The sequence below is a fragment of the Microcebus murinus genome, chromosome 19 (assembly GCF_040939455.1).
Source record: "Microcebus murinus isolate Inina chromosome 19, M.murinus_Inina_mat1.0, whole genome shotgun sequence".
NCBI lineage: Eukaryota > Metazoa > Chordata > Mammalia > Primates > Cheirogaleidae > Microcebus > Microcebus murinus.
In genome coordinates, this window is record NC_134122.1 from 28,421,204 (window position 1) to 28,440,580 (window position 19,377).

Sequence of the window (19,377 nt, forward strand, 5' to 3'; positions counted from 1 at the left end):
CTCTACTTTGAAAGCAATAAGAAATGCACTCATTCAATCTCTCCATCAATAAAGAATGAACACTTTATTGTAGGTACTGATGCTAAAAAGAAAAAGGAAAACCCCTGCTTCTTAGTTGGTCAAGGTTGCTGAGAAGTGTGAAAAGTACTGGGTCAAGTAAGGAGCGCCTGCTTGGGTTAGGAGTAGAGCCACTCACTGCTCACCCACCTGAGCTCCACAGGTGGCCTGAGGGTCACTTGCCCCTGCCTACACCTGCAACTGCACTCACCACCTGGGGGCCTAAAAGGGCAGGTCAGTCCTGCCTGGTTCCATCCTCCTCCCCAGTGCCCAGGGACGCAGTCCAGGGGACTGGGGATCACTCAGCCCAGTCCACCACTGTTGGCACCTGAGCACTCCTGCCAGGGACTGAGGTTGGGCCCACTCAACCTGCTACTACCACTATAGCTAGCCATTGACATGCGCCGCATTCAGGCCTGGGGACAGGCCCACCCAGCCTGTGGCAGTTACCACCAATATGGGTGTGGACTTCTTGAGTCCCAAAGGCTTGTCCCACCACTCCTACCGCCATTGCCTATGCCATGTCAGCTGGCTAGGGCATCGAAAACCTGCCCACCCACTCAGCATACTGCTGCTGCACACAAGCAAGTCACTTGGAGGCCCAAGAATCAGCCTGCCTAGAACCACTAACACAGGTGCCAGCATATGCCACCCAGGGGCCCAAGGACTGACATGCTCAGCCCACCACTGCCACCATTAAAGCCCAAAGACTGGCATCCCAGTCCCCACCAAAACTTCATTAGAACCTCCACTGACAACCATACCCTAAGCCACCAAGAAAATCACAGATACCACTGGTGCTGTTTACAGCCAAAGAAATCCTACAGAGACTATACTACTGCATGCACCCAGAAAAAATTATTCATTCATTATTAGCAACATGCTATGTACTAGGTAGACACTGGACTTTCAAAGGTGGACCAAGTCCTTATTTTCTTTTCTTTTATTATTATTATTGTTTTTTAAATTTAAAAAAATTTTTTTTTTTTTTTTTTTTTTGAGACAGAGTCTCGCTTTGTTGCTCAGGCTAGAGTGAGTGCTGTGGCATCAGCATAGCTCACAGCAACCTCAAACTCCTGGGCTCAAGCAATCCTGCTGCCTCAGCCTCCCGAGTAGCTGGGACTACAGGCATGCGCCATCATGCCCGGCTAACTTTTTCTATGTATATTAGTTGGCCAATTAATTTCTTTCTATTTGTAGCACACCTACCACCCTGATTGTCTATATCCTTTTACTTGACTTTGTTTTTTTAAATTTTTTATTCAAATATAATATGAATACAGAAAAAGTTCACATGCCATAAGTGTATGGCTCACTAAATTTTCACAAACTGAACACATGCACAACACCAGCTTCCAGACCAAGAAACATCATTACCAGGCCGCAGAAGCACCCCTCTTGTCTAGCCTTAACCCTTCCCCCATGGATGCCCACCATCCTGATTTCTAGCAGCATAGATTAGTTTTGCCTTTTTTTTGTTTTGTACTTTACATAGACGGAATCACACAAAGTTACTTTTTTTGCGATTGATTTATCTCCCTCAATATCAAGCTTGTGAGATTCATTCATGTCATTGTGTAGTTTTGATTCATTAATTCTCTTTGCTCTACAGTGCCCCATTGTGTAAATACGACACAATTTATTTATCCATTCAACCATTAGTGGGCATTTGGGTAGTTTCCAATTTTGCATTATTAGGAACAAAGCTTCTGTGAACATTCTAGTACATGTCTTCAGATGAACATATGTACACATTTCTGTTGGGTATATATCTTGGAGTGAAATTGCTGGGTTATAGGACCTACTTTTTAAAAAATTATTAAATATCTTTTTTAGAGATGGGGTGGTCTGATCATAGCTCACTGTAACCTTGAACTCTTGGGCCCAAGTGATCCTCCCACCTCAGCCTCTCAAGTAGCTGGGACTTCAGGTACATGAAATCTTTCATGTATTAAAAACAGTGCACTGTATGTCACACACAGATACACAGAGACAGAGAAAGACTTAAAACTTAAGAAAGAGAATAATTAATCTGTTCTAGGATTAAAGAAAAAAAGAGAGAGTATTATCAATATTTTGAAGCCCTTGGTACCTCTCCCTGATACCATTTCCTCTCTATTCCAGAAATAATCATTATTCTAAATTTTGCATTTATCATTCCCTGGATCTTCTTTAGCATTTTGCTGTAAGTAAATGTATGTGTATAGGCAATACCTCATTTTGTTTTGCATGTTTTTTAATTTGATGTAAATGGACCGCTGCTGTATTTTTCCTCAAAGCACTTCTCACTACTGAACACATTTATTTTCTTATCTTATTATTCTCTTGTCCTGTCTGGCTCACTGCCCCCTCCCTCACAGCTCCTTAAAAACCATTTGAAAAAAATCTGGTTTTTATTCACTGCTGTGCCTCCAAGAAGAGTATCTGGTATACAGAAGGTGCTCAATAAGGAGTGGAATTAAGCTGTTTGTGAAAAGGAAACAAGTCTAACTATGGCTGATGAACATTGTCTTGCTAAGGGTTCCTGTGTGTCGACAAAATTGAGCAGAAGTTTCAAGGTAAAATTAAGTTTAGCTTAAAAAAATTTAAATATAGTTGGCCCATAGAGCAGTGGAAAAAGCATCAGCCTCAGTGTCAGAAAACAGACTGGAGGGTGTGGTGGTGCATTCTTGCAGTCCCAGCTATTCCAGGAACTGAGGTGGGAGGATCACTTGAGTCCAGGAGTTGGAGGTTGCAGTAGTATGCTATGATCTGGGCACTGCACTCCAGCCTGGATAACAGAGCAAGACCCCATCTCTTAAAAAAAAAAAAAAAAAAAGGCCGGGTGCGGTGGCTCACGCCTGTAATCCTAGCACTCTGGGAGGCCGAGGCGGGCGGATTGCTCGAGGTCAGGAGTTCAAAACCAGCCTGAGCAAGAGCGAGACTCCGTCTCTACTATAAATAGAAAGAAATTAATTGGCCAACTAATATATATAGAAAAAATTAGCCGGGCATGGTGGCGCATGCCTGTAGTCCCAGCTACTCAGGAGGCTGAGGCAAGAGGATTGCTTGAGCCCAGGAGATTGAGGTTGCTGTGAGCTAGGCTGACGCCACGTCACTCACTCTAGCCTGGGCAACAAAGCGAGACTCTGTCTCAAAAAAAAAAAAAAAAAAAAAGAATAAAGGAATATTATTTTAAAAAGAAAACAGACTAGGATCTGGTTCTGCCACTTGCCAGCCGTGTGCCAGGAAGCAAGACTCAACCTCTCTGCACTTTCTCATCTGTATAATGGGGATACTATTACAGGGTGGTTAACAGGGACACTATCGCAGGGTGTTAATGAGCAGGTTACATGAATGCATGCATGAAAACATTGTAAACAGTAAGTGTAATGCAAATGGTACTACAAAGTGTCATCAATATCTAAGGCCAGGGAAGGCTGCAGATTAAACATCTGCACAGAGTTTTCTCTCTCTACATCCTCCTCCAATTTAAATTTTATATTCTAAATATATCTCATTTTTAAAAAGGCATCCACCTTCTCTAATTAGTTGTTTCTCCTCAAACAACAGTACTTTTTTTCAATTGAAATATAATTCATGTAACAAAATTCATTATTTCAAATTGTACAATTAAAAACAACTCGGTGGGCTTTTTGTACATTTATAAGGTTGTGCAACCATCACCACTAATTCCAAAACATTTTCATTACCCCCCAGAAAAAAATTCCATACTCATCAGCAATCCCTTCCCCATTTCTTCCTCCCCCACCTCCAAGAACCTAGCATCCACTAACCTTTTTTTCTGTCTCTATGGATTCCAGACATTTCCTATCAATAGAACTATACAATATGTGGCCTCGTGCGTCTGGCTTCTTTCACTTAGCATAATGTTTTCAAGGTTCGTCCATGTTGTAGCATGTTTTTATAGCTAAATAATAGTCCATTGTATGGTTATATGAAATTTTATTTATTCATTCATATCAGATGATAGATATTTGGGTTAGTTCCACTTTCTGGCTACGCTATGAACATTCACATACAAGTTTTTGTGTGGACATGTTTTCAGTTCTCTTGGGTGTGTATAGGTAAGTTGAGTTGCTTGGTCTTGTGCTAACTCTGCATTGAGCTTGTTGAGCAACTGATTACAGCATTTTGTATTCCTAACCAGCATTGTAATTAAAGTCCAATTTCTCCACATCTTTACCAACAAGTACTTATTATTTCTAGAATCATTTATTTTTAAAAAATGCTATGATTGGGGCGCGGAAGGGGTAGGGTCTCACTCTGTCTCCAAGACTGGGCTCAAAGGATCCACCCATTTCAGCCTCTGGATTAGCTGGGACTATGGGCTCCTGGCCACCACACCTAGCTAATTGTTATTCTCATTATTTTTTGCCCAGACTGGTTGAACTTCTGGCCTCAAGCGATTCTCCCGCCTTGGCCTCCCCTTCATTTTACCTCACCAACACTGCCTCAGCCACAGTAATATTACAAATCTAGAAACTATTAAATTCTACACTTGTGATACTAATTCAAACTGAAATAAAATTTTCCTATGTTTACATATATTTTTGTAATGCTCACATATATAACAGTGAGTCCAAGGTGCCGTTTCCAATTTTTCCTGGCACAGAATATTGAGTACTGCAGCCGCGCTGGCTAGCCAGTGACTCAATTCACCATTACATACATCGTTCCCCACTGAATCCGTAGGAAAACCCACTTTGGGAACAAATCCGTGTCTTCAACAATAAGAGTGGCATTTAAATAGCTTTTCACACGCCTTGCACGTTATTTCCTTTCATTCCCTTGTTTTAGGGTGAAACCTGAAACCCACAATGGACTCGCTTCTGGTCACACAGGGGGAGAGCAGCCCAGATTTAGGTCGAACCGCGCGTACCGCAAGAGCACAACCCAGCAATCGCAGCCGCCATTCCCTGCTCCTCCCCGCGCTCCGGAGCTGAGGGGCGGGGAGATCGGCGGTTAGGAGGGCATTAGACCAATCAGCGAGCGTCTCCGGGAAGTAGCGCCTCGCACTGGCTGATTAAGTCTCAGGAGTAGCCACACTCCAATCCTCATGCTAGGGGCGGGGCTAAACGCCAGTGGCGCAAGCAAAGGGAGGAGACCCCCCTGGTGGAAGCACGTGACCAGGGCCTGGAGCCGGAAGCTACCTATCTCGTAGCTAGCTCCCCAAGCACCTAAGCCTGCGATGGTGAGTGAGGACGCATGCGCGGGAGTACGCGCCGGGGGTTCCGCGTCTCTGTTCCCCAGTGTCTCTGGGTGCCCCTTCCTGGGCCTGCACTCCACCCTCGCCTCCAGTCCGCCCCGGGACTGAGAAGGAATGGGAATGGGAGGGGTGGCGACGTAGAGGGCTGAGGAGGGAGCTGTGGGAGGGTATTAAGGACTGAGGCATAGTGTGCGAGGCACGAGGGGAATTGGAGAGAGGGGCTGCGGGCAGGGGCCAGTGGAGCTGCGAAGGGCTCCCAGGGTAGCAAAGGCGGGGTGTGGAAGGCCAGGGGAGCCCGGGGCCCGACAGTGAGGGCGGATGGAGGCTTAGGAAGTCCCTCGTAGAGGGAAGGGGGTCTGGAAGGGCCCTCGCTTGGGAGAGAGAAAGCCTGGGGGCCAACATCAAGAGAGAGGCGGTTCATCAAGGGCCATCTTTCCAGCATGCTTCTCACTGCTTGCATCTTTACCCACTAGACTTCTGCACTGACCCAGGGGCTGGAGCGAATCCCAGACCAGCTCGGCTACCTGGTGCTGAGTGAAGGTGCAGTGCTGGCGGTGCGTTCTGGGAAAGGGCCTGGGGTCCACTTTAGTCCACATGGCCCGGTAACCCCTTCTTATATTGTCCCTTCTATTCTGGGCCTCTAGGTGATATCCTACCTGCCATACAGTAAGCTTTCAGTAATTAAGCAATGCCTGGAATCTTAGTCTCCTGTTAAAAGAAGTTTACTCACTTTACCAAAGTCACGCAGCTAGATTTAGGTTTGTTGGAACTGATATTACCTAAGTTCTCTCAAGTATGTCTTTATTTGGTACGTCTTAAAGAGGCTTTTTGTATTTTGTTCCATAGTACCATATGGTGTTAACTCTCTAGCTTTTCGATCTAGCTAGAGACAAGGCTTAGGTTAAAGGTTGAAAAGAGTGCAAACGGTAAAGATTACTGAAGGAGTCCAGAGTATAAAAGAGTCAACCCTTCATGTTATGGCAAGGAAACTTTCTTGGTGGTAGGAATGTAGCTGAGCTTAAAGGAGAGTATTCAGGTCTGGGAGGTATGTGACATCAACTTGCCTGATTGGTGGTGGGGTTATGGTGAAGAGATTTGGAAAGATTTGGGGGAAGACGACGATTTGATAAGCAAAATATCCAGTGTGGAGGGCTTTGAAGTTAACACATTTGGACTTAATCCTGAGGGCAGTAGAAGAAGAATGATGGTATCTTAACAGGAAATCAAGAAAGGAAATAGATTGGGAGGGAGGTGGATAAGGAGAATTCTGATGGCCTGACTTTAGACACTAAGTTTGATGTAGAATAATAGCAGTTAATATTGCTAAAAGCTGTTCTAAGCATCTTTCCAATATTATCTGACATAACCCTCACAACAAGCCTGTGAGGTAGGTACTGTTGTCCTCAGTTTACAGATGAGGAAACTGTAGAATGTCCAACAAAGCAAAGGAAACTAAACTTAACCTACTGGGAGGCCCCTGTCGAGGAGGTGGGAAGAGGAAGTTGAGACAGACACTAGAAAAAAGGAGCCCAGACTATTGTCTCATCACTTACCCAACGGGTAGGTAGAAGGAGGAGTTCAAGGACAAAGGGGATGTTTTATGTTTCAGATTCTGTGGACAGGGCAGCAAGTGGGAAGACTAAGAAAAAGATGGGGTCTTTAACGAGTCAGTGGTGGGCAGGCATTGATTTTGGAAAATATGATTTTATCTTATAGGTGGGGACAAAGTAAGACATCCAGGTTCAAGAAGTTAGGAAAGAACAGTCAGTAAAGAGATGGCTGTGCTGGGTACAGTGGCTCACACCTGTAATCCCAGCAACTTGGGAGGCTGAGGCAGGAGGAGTGCTTGAGACTAGGAGTTCAAGACTACCCTGGGCAACATAGTGAAACATCATTTCTAAACAAAATTAGCCAGGCATGCTAGTGCATACCTGTAGTTCTAGCTACTTGGACAGCTAAGGCAGGAGGCTCCCTTGAGCCGGTGAGTTCAAGGCTGCAGTGAGCCATGATCAGTCTGTTGCACTCCTGGGTGACACAGTGAGACCCCATCTCTTGAGAGGGGAAAAAAAGAGATGCAGCTCATCAGGGGAAGCCCAATATTAAGAAAAACAGGATGTCACTGACAACATCGTTGGGAGGTTTTAGGCTGGTTTTTCCAAAATTGGATAACCTGGGGTCATTAGAAAGTGGAGAGGGAGAACCAAAGGGACTGTGTCTGGAATTCCTTCCCGATTCTGTGCCATAATTCCTACCACGCTCCCCCCTCCATCTATGTGCAGTCATCCGGGGATCTCGAGAATGATGAGCAGGCAGCCAGCGCCATCTCTGAGCTGGTCAGCACAGCCTGTGGTTTCCGACTGCACCAGGGCATGAATGTTCCCTTCAAGCGCCTGTCTGGTGAGCCCCAGCCCCTGGTGTTGGTGGTGGTGGGGGGTGCTTCCAGAGGCTTCTCTTCTTGGGGAAAAAACACTTGTCTTCTACCATCTCGTCGTGGGGTCCCCGGTGTGGCCTCCTCTCTTTGGGATTCTCCCCATGTAGGAATTGAGTCAGAGAAAGCAAGAAAATAGAGGGGATTTAACAGAGGCCACTGGGCTGGGCATGTGGCTCACACCTGTAAACCCAACACTTTGGGAGAGTGAGGCAGGAGGATTGCTTGAGGCCAGGAGTTCAGGACCAGCCTGGGCAATACAGCGAGACCCCATCTCTACAAAAAATAGAAAAATAAACGAGGCATGGTAGTGTATGCCTGCAGTCCCAACTACTTGGGAGGCTGAGGCAAGATACTTGAGCCCAGGGGTTTGAGGTTGCAGTGAATTGTGATCTTGCCACTGCCCTCAGGCCTGGGCAGCATAGCAAGACCTTGTCCCCTCCCCCTCTGATAAAAAAGGAAAAACAAAACAGAGGCCACTCATCTTCAAATCTCTGAGCCTTGAACTATAGAATTTCTTTGGCTTTTGATCCCAGCCAATTTGTGTGTGACCTCGTGGAGGCCGATGCACTTGCTAACCCTGGGGCGGGGACGGTGGGTCTCTCCTCCAGTGGTCTTTGGAGAACATACGCTGCTGGTGACCGTGTCAGGACAGAGGGTGTTTGTGGTGAAGAGGCAGAACCGAGGCCGGGAGCCCATTGACGTCTGAACCGGCCAGAGGGCGAGAGTCTGAGAAGTGGATTGGGTCCGTGGGCCTCTGTGATGAGGAAGGCACGGCCATCCTCCACCTCTTTCTTGGCTTGCTGTAAGAACTAAGGCCTTCTGCTCACCCACCCCTACATGGAAGGGCAAAGGCTTGGGGACTTTGTACTGTGTTAAAGAGAATGAGGGCAAGGGGACTTCCCTAATAAACCTTAGTCTGATGTTCCCCAGCCCAGGGATGTGTGTGTGTGTGTGTGGGTGGGTTATGCTCCATGTCTGTCTTCATCTCTGGCAAGAGAGTCATGTACCTCACCACAGGGTGGGTGAAGTAGGATGACCTCTGAACATTATAAAACTGGGAATCAGAAAAAAATGTAGGGGAAGGGAGCAGGGGAGCCATCTGCGAGCGTGGGGAAGGGAAACACCCTGAGCCCCGGTGGTCTCTGCTCCTTCCATTAACACATAAACAGCCATCATTCTTCGCCCTCCTGAACAGGCATTTAATAGTCTCATTTCAGTTGGAAGCAGTAGTTGGAGAATAAGTTATAGGAACAGACAAAAAAATACAACTTAAAGTGCTTTAGGCTGCAAACGTAAACATCAGGGGCAGCAGGAGGCCCCTAGCTGTCTCCCTGATCCATGAGACAGGAGGGTCATTGTCGAGGCCTTTTGCCATCACCACCCTAACCTCAGCCCTGCGGGTGGGTGGGAGGGAATGTCAGAGGCAGGAAAGGACTAAAGAGGAATGAAGAAAATACTTTGTAAACTTAGAGCCAGGGTGAAGTGCGGTGGGCAAGGGAGCTCTTGGAGCCTTTACCCTGGCCTAGGGGTGGGGCCAGCCCCCCCCCATGGAAATCGAGGAAATACTGTTGGCTTAGTGCTACAGCCATACCCGCCCATTTCACAGCTTCTTCCCTTGTCCCTCGTCAGCAGACACAGACAGGCAGCTCTGGTGGGCCTCTTCACCCCTGGGGGAGGCATCCCAGGGGAGGCACAGCCTGGGAGCAAAGACCCCCTCCAGGGGTTTTCGGTTTCTGGAGTGTAAGAGGGAGCAGAGCTGGCACGGCACTATTTGACAGGCTCCACCACCAGGACCTTGCACTCTCGCTTGGCAATCTTGTCCAGAGATAGCACAGCCTTGTCCGGGGGCAGGTAGAGGGGGCGGCCAACAGGGGAGGCCACAGGGGGTGTGATGGCCCTGCGCTCCATCACACTGCCTGACCTGGGAGAAGGCGGAGGACGTGGGCTCCGTCAGAGCCAGCACCCTCCCTGGTCCAGCCTCTACCCAGTCCAGTGCCACCCCCCACCCCCACTCCCCAGTTCTGTACCTCATGAGGTGGCTTCGGGAAGGCTGCTGGTGGGAGAAGGACTGAGAGCGGCCCAGGCTAGCCTGGTGCCTCTCCACCAAGTCCCGGACGGCAGGGCTGCTGGGGCTGCTCTTGCGAGAGAGAGGCCGGGCCTCGGGTGGAGGGTGGGAAACGCTGGCTGTGAACTGCAACTTCAGTTTCATGTGCTGGCTCAGCTGGGGTGGGAGGCACAGCTCAGCATTCCCACTTGCCTTCCAGGCCCCAGACCTTTCAGACCCCCTTCCCCATCTGACTGACCAATGTTGCCCCTAAATCCCCGCTTCCCACCACCCAGCTTTTCTGTGCCCCTCCCCCGCCCCATTATATCTCATCCACAGAAGCTAAGGGTCCTGCCTTCTCCCCCAACATTCTGCATCACCCAGCGCTCAGCCCAGACCCTCTGCAGCCCACCTCAAAGAGCCCCGTCCTCAGAGCCTGGAAGGCCACACTGAAGGTGAGCGCACTGCCCTTCCGGGAAAAGCCCAGGTTGTTGAGGGGCGTGTGGCAGACGATGGAGTCCAGGGCTGCCTGCATGGCCCGGCGTTCCTCCTCACACAGCTGCTTGCCTGGGGGCACAAACAGGGACCAGGAAACACTACAGCGTTCCTCAGTTCCCAAAGGGCCTTCATGAGCACAGCTTCATTTGGTCCTCAGAGCCATTCTGTGGAGCAAACTGAGCAAATGTTATCTTTTGCCGTGTGGCACAGATGACGACAGCTAATGCTTACTGCGTGCTGAGGCCTGTTCTAACCGCTTCACATGTATCAACTCATCAATCTGCATGACAAGCCGATGAGCTATTAATTGCTCTATTTTAGAAGTGAGGCCTCTGAGGCCCAGGGAGGTTAAGCAACTTACCCAAGGTCACACAGTAAATGAAAGAGGTAGAAGGCATACCAGAAACTGCAGCTCCAGTGTATACACCCTTTAAATCACTGTCTCACTGCCTCTCTAAACTCTCCATCTGTGAAGACCACCCAGACTATGAAGACCACCCAGCTACAGAGTTGAACCGCCTGCCATAGTCACCCACTGTGGTGGGGGTGATACCAGGTTTGAGCTGTTTCCACTGTCCTCCCTCCCTTGGAACTAAGTCCCAGCCTGGCAGCTGACCTACCAGCTTGTGCGTGCTCCGGGGTCCACACGAGCCTCACAGCAAGGAAGTCTTGGAGATTGTTCAGCAGTGTGTAGGTGACAGTGAAACGCTCGTAGGTCCGAACAGGGGACTCACAAGCAGCAGTCATCACAAAGCACGGACGGTCCAGGCGGATGCTGGGCAGTCTGGGAGCAGTGAGAGAAGGAAGCCAGATGTGTATGTCAGGCAACAGAGGTGAACAGGCAGTACCTGCAGGGGGTCCCATACACTCACCGGTAGTGGGTGTAGATGCTCTGGGTGAAGGGCAGCTTTGGGGTGGACCACTGAACCACAGCAATCAGGGGAACTTCCAAGCCCTGCCGGAGGGACAAAGGAAGACGTCACATGTAGTAGTGATCCTCTCCCATCTTTAGTCACCCTCCAGTCTTTCCTCCCCACAGCTTTTCCTTATCCCTTTTCCTTGAACACACCAGTTTCTTATGCTCACCTCCTTGGCCCCTGGAGGGGGCTGTTCACCCCCTCTCAGTTGAAACAGGAAGTTGTGTTCCTCCAGGGCACTAAGTGGGCAGGGGAAGCAGCCAGAGGTACCAGGGAGCCGGCAGAAGGAGCCCATGGAGACCTCCCCAGACTGGTGACTAGCTCAGAAAAGAGGACAGGTCATGATCTCCCCATGCTAGAGCTCAGCCCTTGGCCCCCCCCTCCCCCCCCCCCCGCTGTCCCTACCACCTCACAGCCCTGCCCCTCCCCAGGACCTCACCAGACATTGTCCACCAGCAGCACAGAGCCATCGGGCATGACAGGTAGATAACTGGCATTGAAGTTGGGGAGGATTCGGATATCCCAGATGGAGATTTCCTCCTGGGAGGAGCTATTCAGCACTGTTGGAGATAATCAGCTCAGTTCCAAATAGCTGGACCTCTCAGGCCCCACCTTTACCCTCCAAAAATGGACCTGTCCTCTCCAGCCTGCCCAGAGTAACTACTACCCAATCAGTTCCCTTGCTGCTACCCAAGACTTGAGCAGGCAAATCTCCTCACCCTTGAGCACGGTCAAGTGTTTTCCAGCCACAGTGAACTGCCGGCATTTCAGAACCGGAGGGGGCAGCAGAGTCAGCAGGGTGCTCACTGCAGGACGGGAGAGGCAAGAAATGATCTGGGCGCAGTCCTCACCTCCAACCCACAGCTCTAATTTTCCTCTTCTCCCCAATAAGGTATTTTCTAGTATGATCCCTCCACTCTGTCCCCCAAATCCCAGTTTCTAGCCTTTTTCCTCTGCATTCATTATCCTCCCCACCTTGGGCCTTGAAAGCACTCTGCTCGCCCCGGAAGGTCTCCCCAGGAGATCGAGTCTGCAGCAATCTCAGGTAGCCTTGATCTCTGACCTCTGGTGCCTCAACCTCCCGCTTCCACACAGTCACTACAATCTGGGTTTGAGGGACACAGGACGAGAGAGTCAAGAGGAGAGACAGGTGGCTGAGCCTTGAAAGGGCATCCGAATTAGAACAGCTCTACCTCTCGTGGATCATCTTACCTTGGCCTTAGGTGTCCCTGGGGGCAGTCTGTCCAGTGAAACAGTGAGTGGGAAGATGACCTCATCTGTGGACACAATTGGTTCCTCCACAGGCAGCTGGGGTTATGAAAGGGGTGAAGAGGTCAGCAGAGTCAGAGGCACCCCGCAGCTGATCCCTTTAAGATCTGCAGTACGTGGTCCCTCGTGCCCTCCCCTCTCCACAACAGTCATCTGCCCCCTGCCTTAGGCCCCCAGGGTCCACCTCCATCCTGTCTCTGGCACCCAGAAAACCGCCCCTCCGCTCTGTGCCGTGTCACAAGCTCCTCACCGTGGTCGCTCCCCCTGAGGTAGCAGGGCCCGGGCCGTGGGTGAGAAGAGGGCTGCAGCCTCGAAACAAACCCCCACCTCCAGGATCCCCTCCCCCTGGTGGTTCGGAATCCTGGTCGCCGGTGCTCCCGCCCCCTGTCATCCCACCTCCAGCGCTGACCGAGGCCAGGGCGGCCAGGGCAGTTGCCAGTTCTGCCCAGGCCCCTCGGGAGCCCAAACCCGGGCTGCCCCCAGCGCCGGACCCTGCGCCGCCCCGGCAGCGCAGCACCAGCAGAAAGCGGACAGTCTCCCCCAAGTACAGATGGTTGCGCCGGGGCAGCGCCCGGTACCGGCCCGGGTCCCCCGCCAGCTCCGCGCGCGGCGGCAGCGGCACGGCCGGGAAGTACATCGAGTAATCGCACTGGGACTCCATGGGGCGGCGAGGACAGTGCGACCGGGACCGGACACCAGCCCCGGCGGGGCCCGCGGAGGACGAGGGGACCCGCTAGGGTGGGTCCGGCGAGTCCCGACGCCTGGGGGATGCTGCGCGCGGCCGGGGCGGCCTAAGAGACCAGCCCGGTCCAGGAACCGGGACAACGAACCCGGAACCGAGACCCGGCAAGGGCCGGAACCGGGGTACGGGACAGAATGACTGGCCAGAAACCGGAAGCGGAAGGGGAGGGGCGTGGCCTCCAAGGCCCCGGAATCTGTGGGCACCGGGACCCTGGAGGAGGGGGCGGGGTCTGGCGCGAGTTGGCTGCTGAAGGAATGGAGCTGAGACCATGGATGGATTTTGGGAAGAAATATTGAAAGGACCCCTTCCAAGCCCATCTGTCCCAGGAATATTCTCCATCTCTCCCTTTTCTGGCCTACATAAGCCTAGTAGAAGTTCCAAATTATTTATTCATTCAACAAACATTTTGTAGTGAAATGAACATAGCCCAATAACAAATATTTCATAGGGAAATGGACGTATCATTCCAACTCGCCATGCCCTAAACTCTCTGGGGCTCACTACATCTTTTGCCCCTCCAGGGAGCTTTGGAGAGTGCTACGAGGACCTGCCTTGGAGCTGGAAAGGGGAAGGGGTAACATGGGTGGAGGAGAGAGGCACTGCTGGGAGCCCAATGACTGAGATTCCAAGTCCAAGGCCAGAAGACTTGGGGCCTGCATCAGGGCTGAGTCCTGTCCCTTCTGAGGGAGGCAGAATGACATCTAGCTGATGCGCACTCATCACATGTGCCCTTGCAACTTAGCTGCTCTTTGGCCTAAATCTAGAGTCTGATGCCTGTGGAGAGAGCAGCTGTGAAGCCTTGAGGGGCAGTGGGGCTGTAGGGGGGAACTGCTTGGCATCCAGCTTGTCCTTGTATTGTAGCTCAGGGGTAGCCAGGCGCTCACACTCTTCCTGGTCTTGGGGGCTCAGTCCACCTTGAAGTACATAGCCCAAAACCTTAGCTGACCCAAACTGGAAGGGGCGGAAACGACGGTCAGTGATGTATTTGGGATCTAAAGCCTCACCCCCTACCAGACAATGTTTGGCCAGGGCCTTTCGGCGAGCCCGGAGCTCGGCCACAGCTCTCTCCAGCCGTTTCTGGCCATATTGCTCTATCCGAGCCCACAGACTATGGTTGAAGTGAACATAGAGAGCCCAGTCCAGGTTGTTCCAGGCCCGAGCCCGTGCATTCAGCTGCCGATCCTCAGCTGTCAGTCCACCGTTGTCAACAGCACTGAGGCCCTGCTCGCCTCCAGCTTGGGCGTTGTGAATGAAGCCCACCACGTCATCCAGATCCCAGCACAAGGCATCTGCCAGCAGAACTAATGACTCATCAAAGTACTCAGCCACCAAGACCAGGTCAAAGACAGAGTCCAGCCAGGCCAGGCCCCACTGGATGAAGGACAAAGACCCCAGATTTACAGAGGCAGGGCTGGTTATCTGGATGTGACTATGAACAACAGTAGAAACAGGATGGAATAGAGCATTGGGATCTAGAGCTTGGGCTCGAGGGCCAGCTCCAGCACGCAAGATATGCATCTGTGGGGGGTTGGGGTTTCTGGGGGGAAGAGGATTCCCTTTCTTGGCCCTCATCTCTGGAGGAAAGGGGAGGCCAAAGTCAAACCATAATAAGTTGCGGGCGTAGTGGTCCCCACGGGCCCCAGGCCGGTAGAAGGCTCGAGGATTGGCCAGGAAGGCAGCCAAGGATGGTGACTTGCGAAAGGCTGATGAGGTGGATTTATAGTAGGAGAAGGCAGAACGGGCCAGAGCAGCAGGGTCTCGGACAATGGAAAAGAAGAAGCTGTCAGAAGGCATGACCTGAAGTACCTGCAGAGGAGAGAAGACAGACATAGGGAGAAAGAACTGGGCCCAGGAGAAAGTAAGCACAAGCCAAGTGCCTGGTGATCCCTGGAGTCCTCAAACCTCCTTCTCATAGCTCTGCTAGGAACCCCCCGGTTCTGTCACTTGCTGTGCAGCAAGTTACTTAACATCTTTGAGACTCAATTTGCTTATCTGTAAAATGGGGATAATCATACCTTCCCAGGTGATTATGAGGGATCCATGAGATAAAGCATATAAGGAAACCTGGAGTATGGGAAGCTCCTGGAGGACATTCATTTCCTTGGGCCTTTCTGTCTGTCTTGGTCAATAAAATCTCTAAGAACCAGGCTTTGTACTCACTTCTCCAAAGAAAACCTACTGAGTACCCACTCTGGGGCCCCTGGTTACAGATCAAGAAAGGAACTGGCCCTGGGCCACCTTGAGGCAGGAGGAGGTAGGTGTCAGTGGCAGCAAACAGTGAAGAGAAGGGGCAAAAATAAGACTGTCTTAAGTGTAGACAGCAGGTGTGCAGGCCAGGCCCAGGAGGCCAAAAGGCAAGGCACTTCAGAGGCTCCTGGGCATCTTGGAGAGCAAAAGATCCTGGACTGGGGCTCTGGGGAGCCATGGCCACTTGCTAGGGTGCTGACCTGGGGGCTGGGACATATGACTCCACTTATTCCCAAGAAGGAAGGAAGGAATAATGCTAACACCCTAACAATTCCTGGCAGGCAGATCCACATCAGAACCTAGCTCCTGGGCCTGGCGTGGTGGCTCACGCCTGTAATCTTTGCACTCTAGGAGGCTGAGGCGGGAGGATCACTCAAGATCAGGAGTTTGAAACCAGCCTGAGTGAGACCCTGTCTCTACTAAAAATAGAAAGAAATTAATTGACCAACTAAAAATATATATACAAACTATTAGCCGAGCATGGTGGCGCATGCCTGTAGTCTCCCAGCTACTTGGGAGGTTGAGGCAGTAGGATCACTTGAGCCCAGGAGATTGAGGTTGCTGTGAGCTAGGCTGATCCATGGCACTCACTCTAGCCTGAGCAACAAAGTGAGACTCTGTCTCAAAAAAAAAAAAAAAAAAGAACCTAGCTCCTAGACTTTCTGGAGGGTTTCTGCCTCAAAATGACTTTGATCATTGAACGTGACCTTTCCTTGTCATGTTGTTCTCCAGTCTCCTTCAGAACTATGGCACACCTAAAAGGCAAAGACTGAAGGCAGAGGGAAACAGTGATGACAATAGACTTTGGCCTCCAATTGACCGGGAATAAAATCCCAATTCTGCCATTTACTAATTGTGTGACTTTGGACATGTTATTGAACTTTTCAGAGACTTTGTTCTCCATCTATAAATCTGGGTTAGCACTTACCTGGAAGAATATAGAAGTGCCTGGAACATGGTAGGTATTCAATGAATGGTGGTAACAATGAAGATCATCATTCTAGCCTCTGGGGAAACCTACTGCCATTGCCTCACTCCCAACAGTGGCCCCTTGGAGCCCATTAGATCATGCCCACACTCCTCCAGCTTCAACAAGGGTGTCTTTGCAGCCTTTGCTGAAGTTCTTCCATGGATGCACACACTCCCCCTCTTACACACACACAACCATGCCTGTGCTGATATTTTGCTCCAAGAATACGTGATGTTCTTACCACAAAACCATGTCTACTTTTTCCTTTACAACCTGTCTCTCCAGAAAGCTCCATCTCTTTTGATGGACACCATTCTGGATACAAACATGCATACACATGCCTCAGAAGAAGCCTTGACTTTGGAGTATGTGGACCTGAGTTCAGATCCTAGCTCTGCCACTTTCTGTGTGTTGAAGGAGGCCAGTCAGCCTCCCTGAGACTCGAACTCCTCATATGTATATTGGAGACACTTATAATGCCTTCCTGGAAAGGTGATGGTAAAATTAGTACCCAGCCCTCGGTAAGTACTCAGTAAAGTTTAGTTCCTTCCCTGTACGTTTTCATTTGCACATTGATTTTTCTTCTGCCAAGAGCTCTTGGGTTCCTGTGTATGTCTGTACGAGCATGAGCTGGTCTCCCCATTAGAACTGAGGCTCCTGGGGGTCAGGACTCATTTTCCACCCAATTATTCTGCTGTGCTCAGCCTAGGGCTTGATGTATAGCTGATCCTCAAAATGTGGCAGCCAGCCAGGTTCAGTGGCTCACGCCTGTAATCTCAGTACTTTGGGAGGTCAAGGTGGGAGAATTGCTTGAGCACAGGAATTCGAGACCAGCCTGGGCAACATAGCGAGACCCCGTCTCTACAAAAAATTAACAAAAAGAAATATTTGGCAGACATAGTGGGGGTAATGAGAGGAAGAAAAATCAGGAGGCAGTGGAGCAGCAGGGGCCCTGGTAGTGGCAGTGGAAGAGGAGGGCAAGGGGCACCAGGAAGGAGAGTTGGGGGCTCAGAGTTGGCATCAAAGAAATAAATTGGTCAAGGAAAGAGACTGGGGTAGCACCAGGTGGGAAAAATAAGGACTCTGGCTCCCAGAAACTACTCGGAAAGGGACACCTGAGGAGAGGGCAACAAGAAATCCCACCCTGTGGCCCCCATGTGCAACTTTTGGGTGAGGTGATGTCTGGGAGCCCCCAGGCCTGGGCCCATATTTTTCCAGCCCCACCCACCCCCCACAACGCCCCTCACCTCTTTCAGGTTGAACCTCATGTGGTGACAGAGGATGTGGAAGGGGAACTGGGTGCCTCCACCCTGGGGGCGGTGGCCTTTGACCCGAGAGGCCTGGAAAAGCCTCGGGTAGCCGAACTGGTAGCGGGCAGGCAGGGCGAAGCGCAGCCCATGCCGGTCCCCGTAGCGATGCAGCAGGCTCAGCACAGAGCTGCTCCCGGATTTATGCGTCTTCAGGAACACAAGCCGCTGCCGGGGTGGGCAGGACTGAGCTGCTGGTCGAGGGGATGGGGCCCAGGGCTGTCGGAGCCTGGTAAGAAACGGAGAGGGAGTGTCTTGTCCCCCAAGCAGCAAGTGGACTGGCTTCTTGGGGAGAGAAGACCAGGGGGGCATGGAGTCCTGAGAGTCACAGCCCCAGGTGGGATGGGAAGGTGCAAGTGAGGGGCATCTGTAGGGAGATGGGACAAGATGGGAACTCACCTCCTCTGGAAGGGCCCCCCCCAGAGCTGGAGGGCAAATCCGATGGTCATGAAGACTCCCAGAGCCACCCCCAGGCTCCGAGGCCCCCAGAGCCGCATTGTCCTGGTAGGAGACAGAGGGCCCATGTGGCACGTGGAAGGGTGAGGCTAGAGAGGGACAGAGCCAGGGCAGGGAACAGAGGCAGAGGCAGCTTGAGACAGCCCTGCAGCCGTGGAAGGCGCCGGTTGGAGATCGAGGGGTCATTCCCCAGGCCTGCTTGCAGCCTTGGTTGAGCCTGCCCCCTGAGTTAGCAGATTTTTGCCTCTGTCAGCGTCTAGAAGGGAAATGAGGGGGAAGGAGGGGAGTCTAAGGAGAGAGGTAGAGCCTCCTCTCCTGCTGCAGCTGAGACCTAACTCAGGGAAGGGAGGCGGTCAAGGTGCTGTTGACACCCAGACTCTTCTAGGTGGCCCCACAATTACTCAGCTGCCAGCCTCTTTCCTGTCTCCAACTCCACCCGCCCCCCTATGGTTCTCCCTTAGCCTCAGGGAGTTGGAAGCGAAAGAGAGAAAGACAGAGAGCCAGATCATGAAACAGTCAGCCAGAGAGACCTGCCCCATCAGCTTGTTATGACAGGTCAGATGGAGGCCAGCCCCCTGGGCTTCTGAGCCCCTCTGACTGTCACAAATGGGCATGAGGAGCTTCAGTAAGGAGGGAATGAGAATCAGACAGGACACAGGTTGGTGAACCTTGGCAGGAGAAATGGAGGTTAGACTTACAGGAGTGGCTTTGACGTGAGTAGATGCAATTGCATAAACTCAGGCATCTCTTTCCCTTCTCAGCACGCGGCAGACCCCAGTGAGTGAGAGAAACCCCCATCCTGGACACACCGCCATCCCACTTTCCTACCCAATCAATGCCCATCAGTGCACCCAGAGGAGACTGAGAGGGTGGGGCTGGACAGAGAGAGAGAGAGAGAAACTCTATGACACAAAGATACGGAGAAAAACACAAACACGGAGCTTCCTAATCCTCTGGGAGTCTGGCCCCGCCCCTTCAGATTAGAACTCCCAATCACGGACCACCGCCCCTCCAACAAGCCCAGGCAGCCCCCTTCCCCGACAGAGGTGACCCCAGGCAGAGAACCCACACTTACTACCCAGACCCGCCCCTTCAGATTAGAACTCCCAATCACGGACCACCGCCCCTCCAACAAGCCCAGGCAGCCCCCTTCCCTGACAGAGGTGACCCCAGGCAGAGAACCCACACTTACTACCCAGACCCGCCCCCTCTGGCAGCACTCCCCAATTC

At 51.3% G+C, this 19,377-nt stretch overlaps 3 protein-coding genes across 5 annotated transcripts; 1 reads left to right on the plus strand and 2 right to left on the minus strand.

The window, feature by feature from the left end:
• The first annotated feature begins 5,126 nt into the window (after window positions 1-5,126).
• LAMTOR4 (late endosomal/lysosomal adaptor, MAPK and MTOR activator 4) lies at window positions 5,127-8,627 on the plus strand. 3 transcript variants are annotated; one of them, XM_075995328.1, is made up of 4 exons: window positions 5,127-5,251; window positions 5,740-5,868; window positions 7,546-7,663; window positions 8,306-8,627. In XM_075995328.1, exons 1-4 carry the CDS (start codon window positions 5,249-5,251, stop codon window positions 8,401-8,403), a joined length of 348 nt encoding a protein of 115 aa, XP_075851443.1. In that variant the 5' UTR covers window positions 5,127-5,248; the 3' UTR covers window positions 8,404-8,627. The 3 variants fall into 3 exon arrangements, with proteins under 3 accessions (XP_075851443.1, XP_012614805.1, XP_020136992.1); XM_012759351.3 differs by having other exon boundaries at window positions 5,740-5,820; XM_020281403.2 differs by lacking the exon at window positions 5,740-5,868 and having other exon boundaries at window positions 5,155-5,251.
• A 242-nt stretch (window positions 8,628-8,869) lies between these two features.
• On the minus strand, window positions 8,870-13,328 carry TRAPPC14 (trafficking protein particle complex subunit 14). Its single transcript, XM_012759346.3, has 11 exons — window positions 12,676-13,328; window positions 12,369-12,464; window positions 12,132-12,261; window positions 11,876-11,962; window positions 11,596-11,716; window positions 11,326-11,473; window positions 11,112-11,194; window positions 10,860-11,023; window positions 10,154-10,308; window positions 9,725-9,918; window positions 8,870-9,618 (listed from the first exon to the last, which is right to left on the minus strand). Exons 1-11 carry the CDS (start codon window positions 13,084-13,086, stop codon window positions 9,465-9,467), a joined length of 1,743 nt encoding a protein of 580 aa, XP_012614800.1. The 5' UTR covers window positions 13,087-13,328; the 3' UTR covers window positions 8,870-9,464.
• Window positions 13,329-13,538: 210 nt separating this feature from the next.
• GAL3ST4 (galactose-3-O-sulfotransferase 4) lies at window positions 13,539-18,307 on the minus strand. Its single transcript, XM_020281401.2, has 3 exons — window positions 18,091-18,307; window positions 17,632-17,920; window positions 13,539-14,973 (listed from the first exon to the last, which is right to left on the minus strand). Exons 1-3 carry the CDS (start codon window positions 18,213-18,215, stop codon window positions 13,906-13,908), a joined length of 1,482 nt encoding a protein of 493 aa, XP_020136990.2. The 5' UTR covers window positions 18,216-18,307; the 3' UTR covers window positions 13,539-13,905.
• Window positions 18,308-19,377: the final 1,070 nt, after the last annotated feature.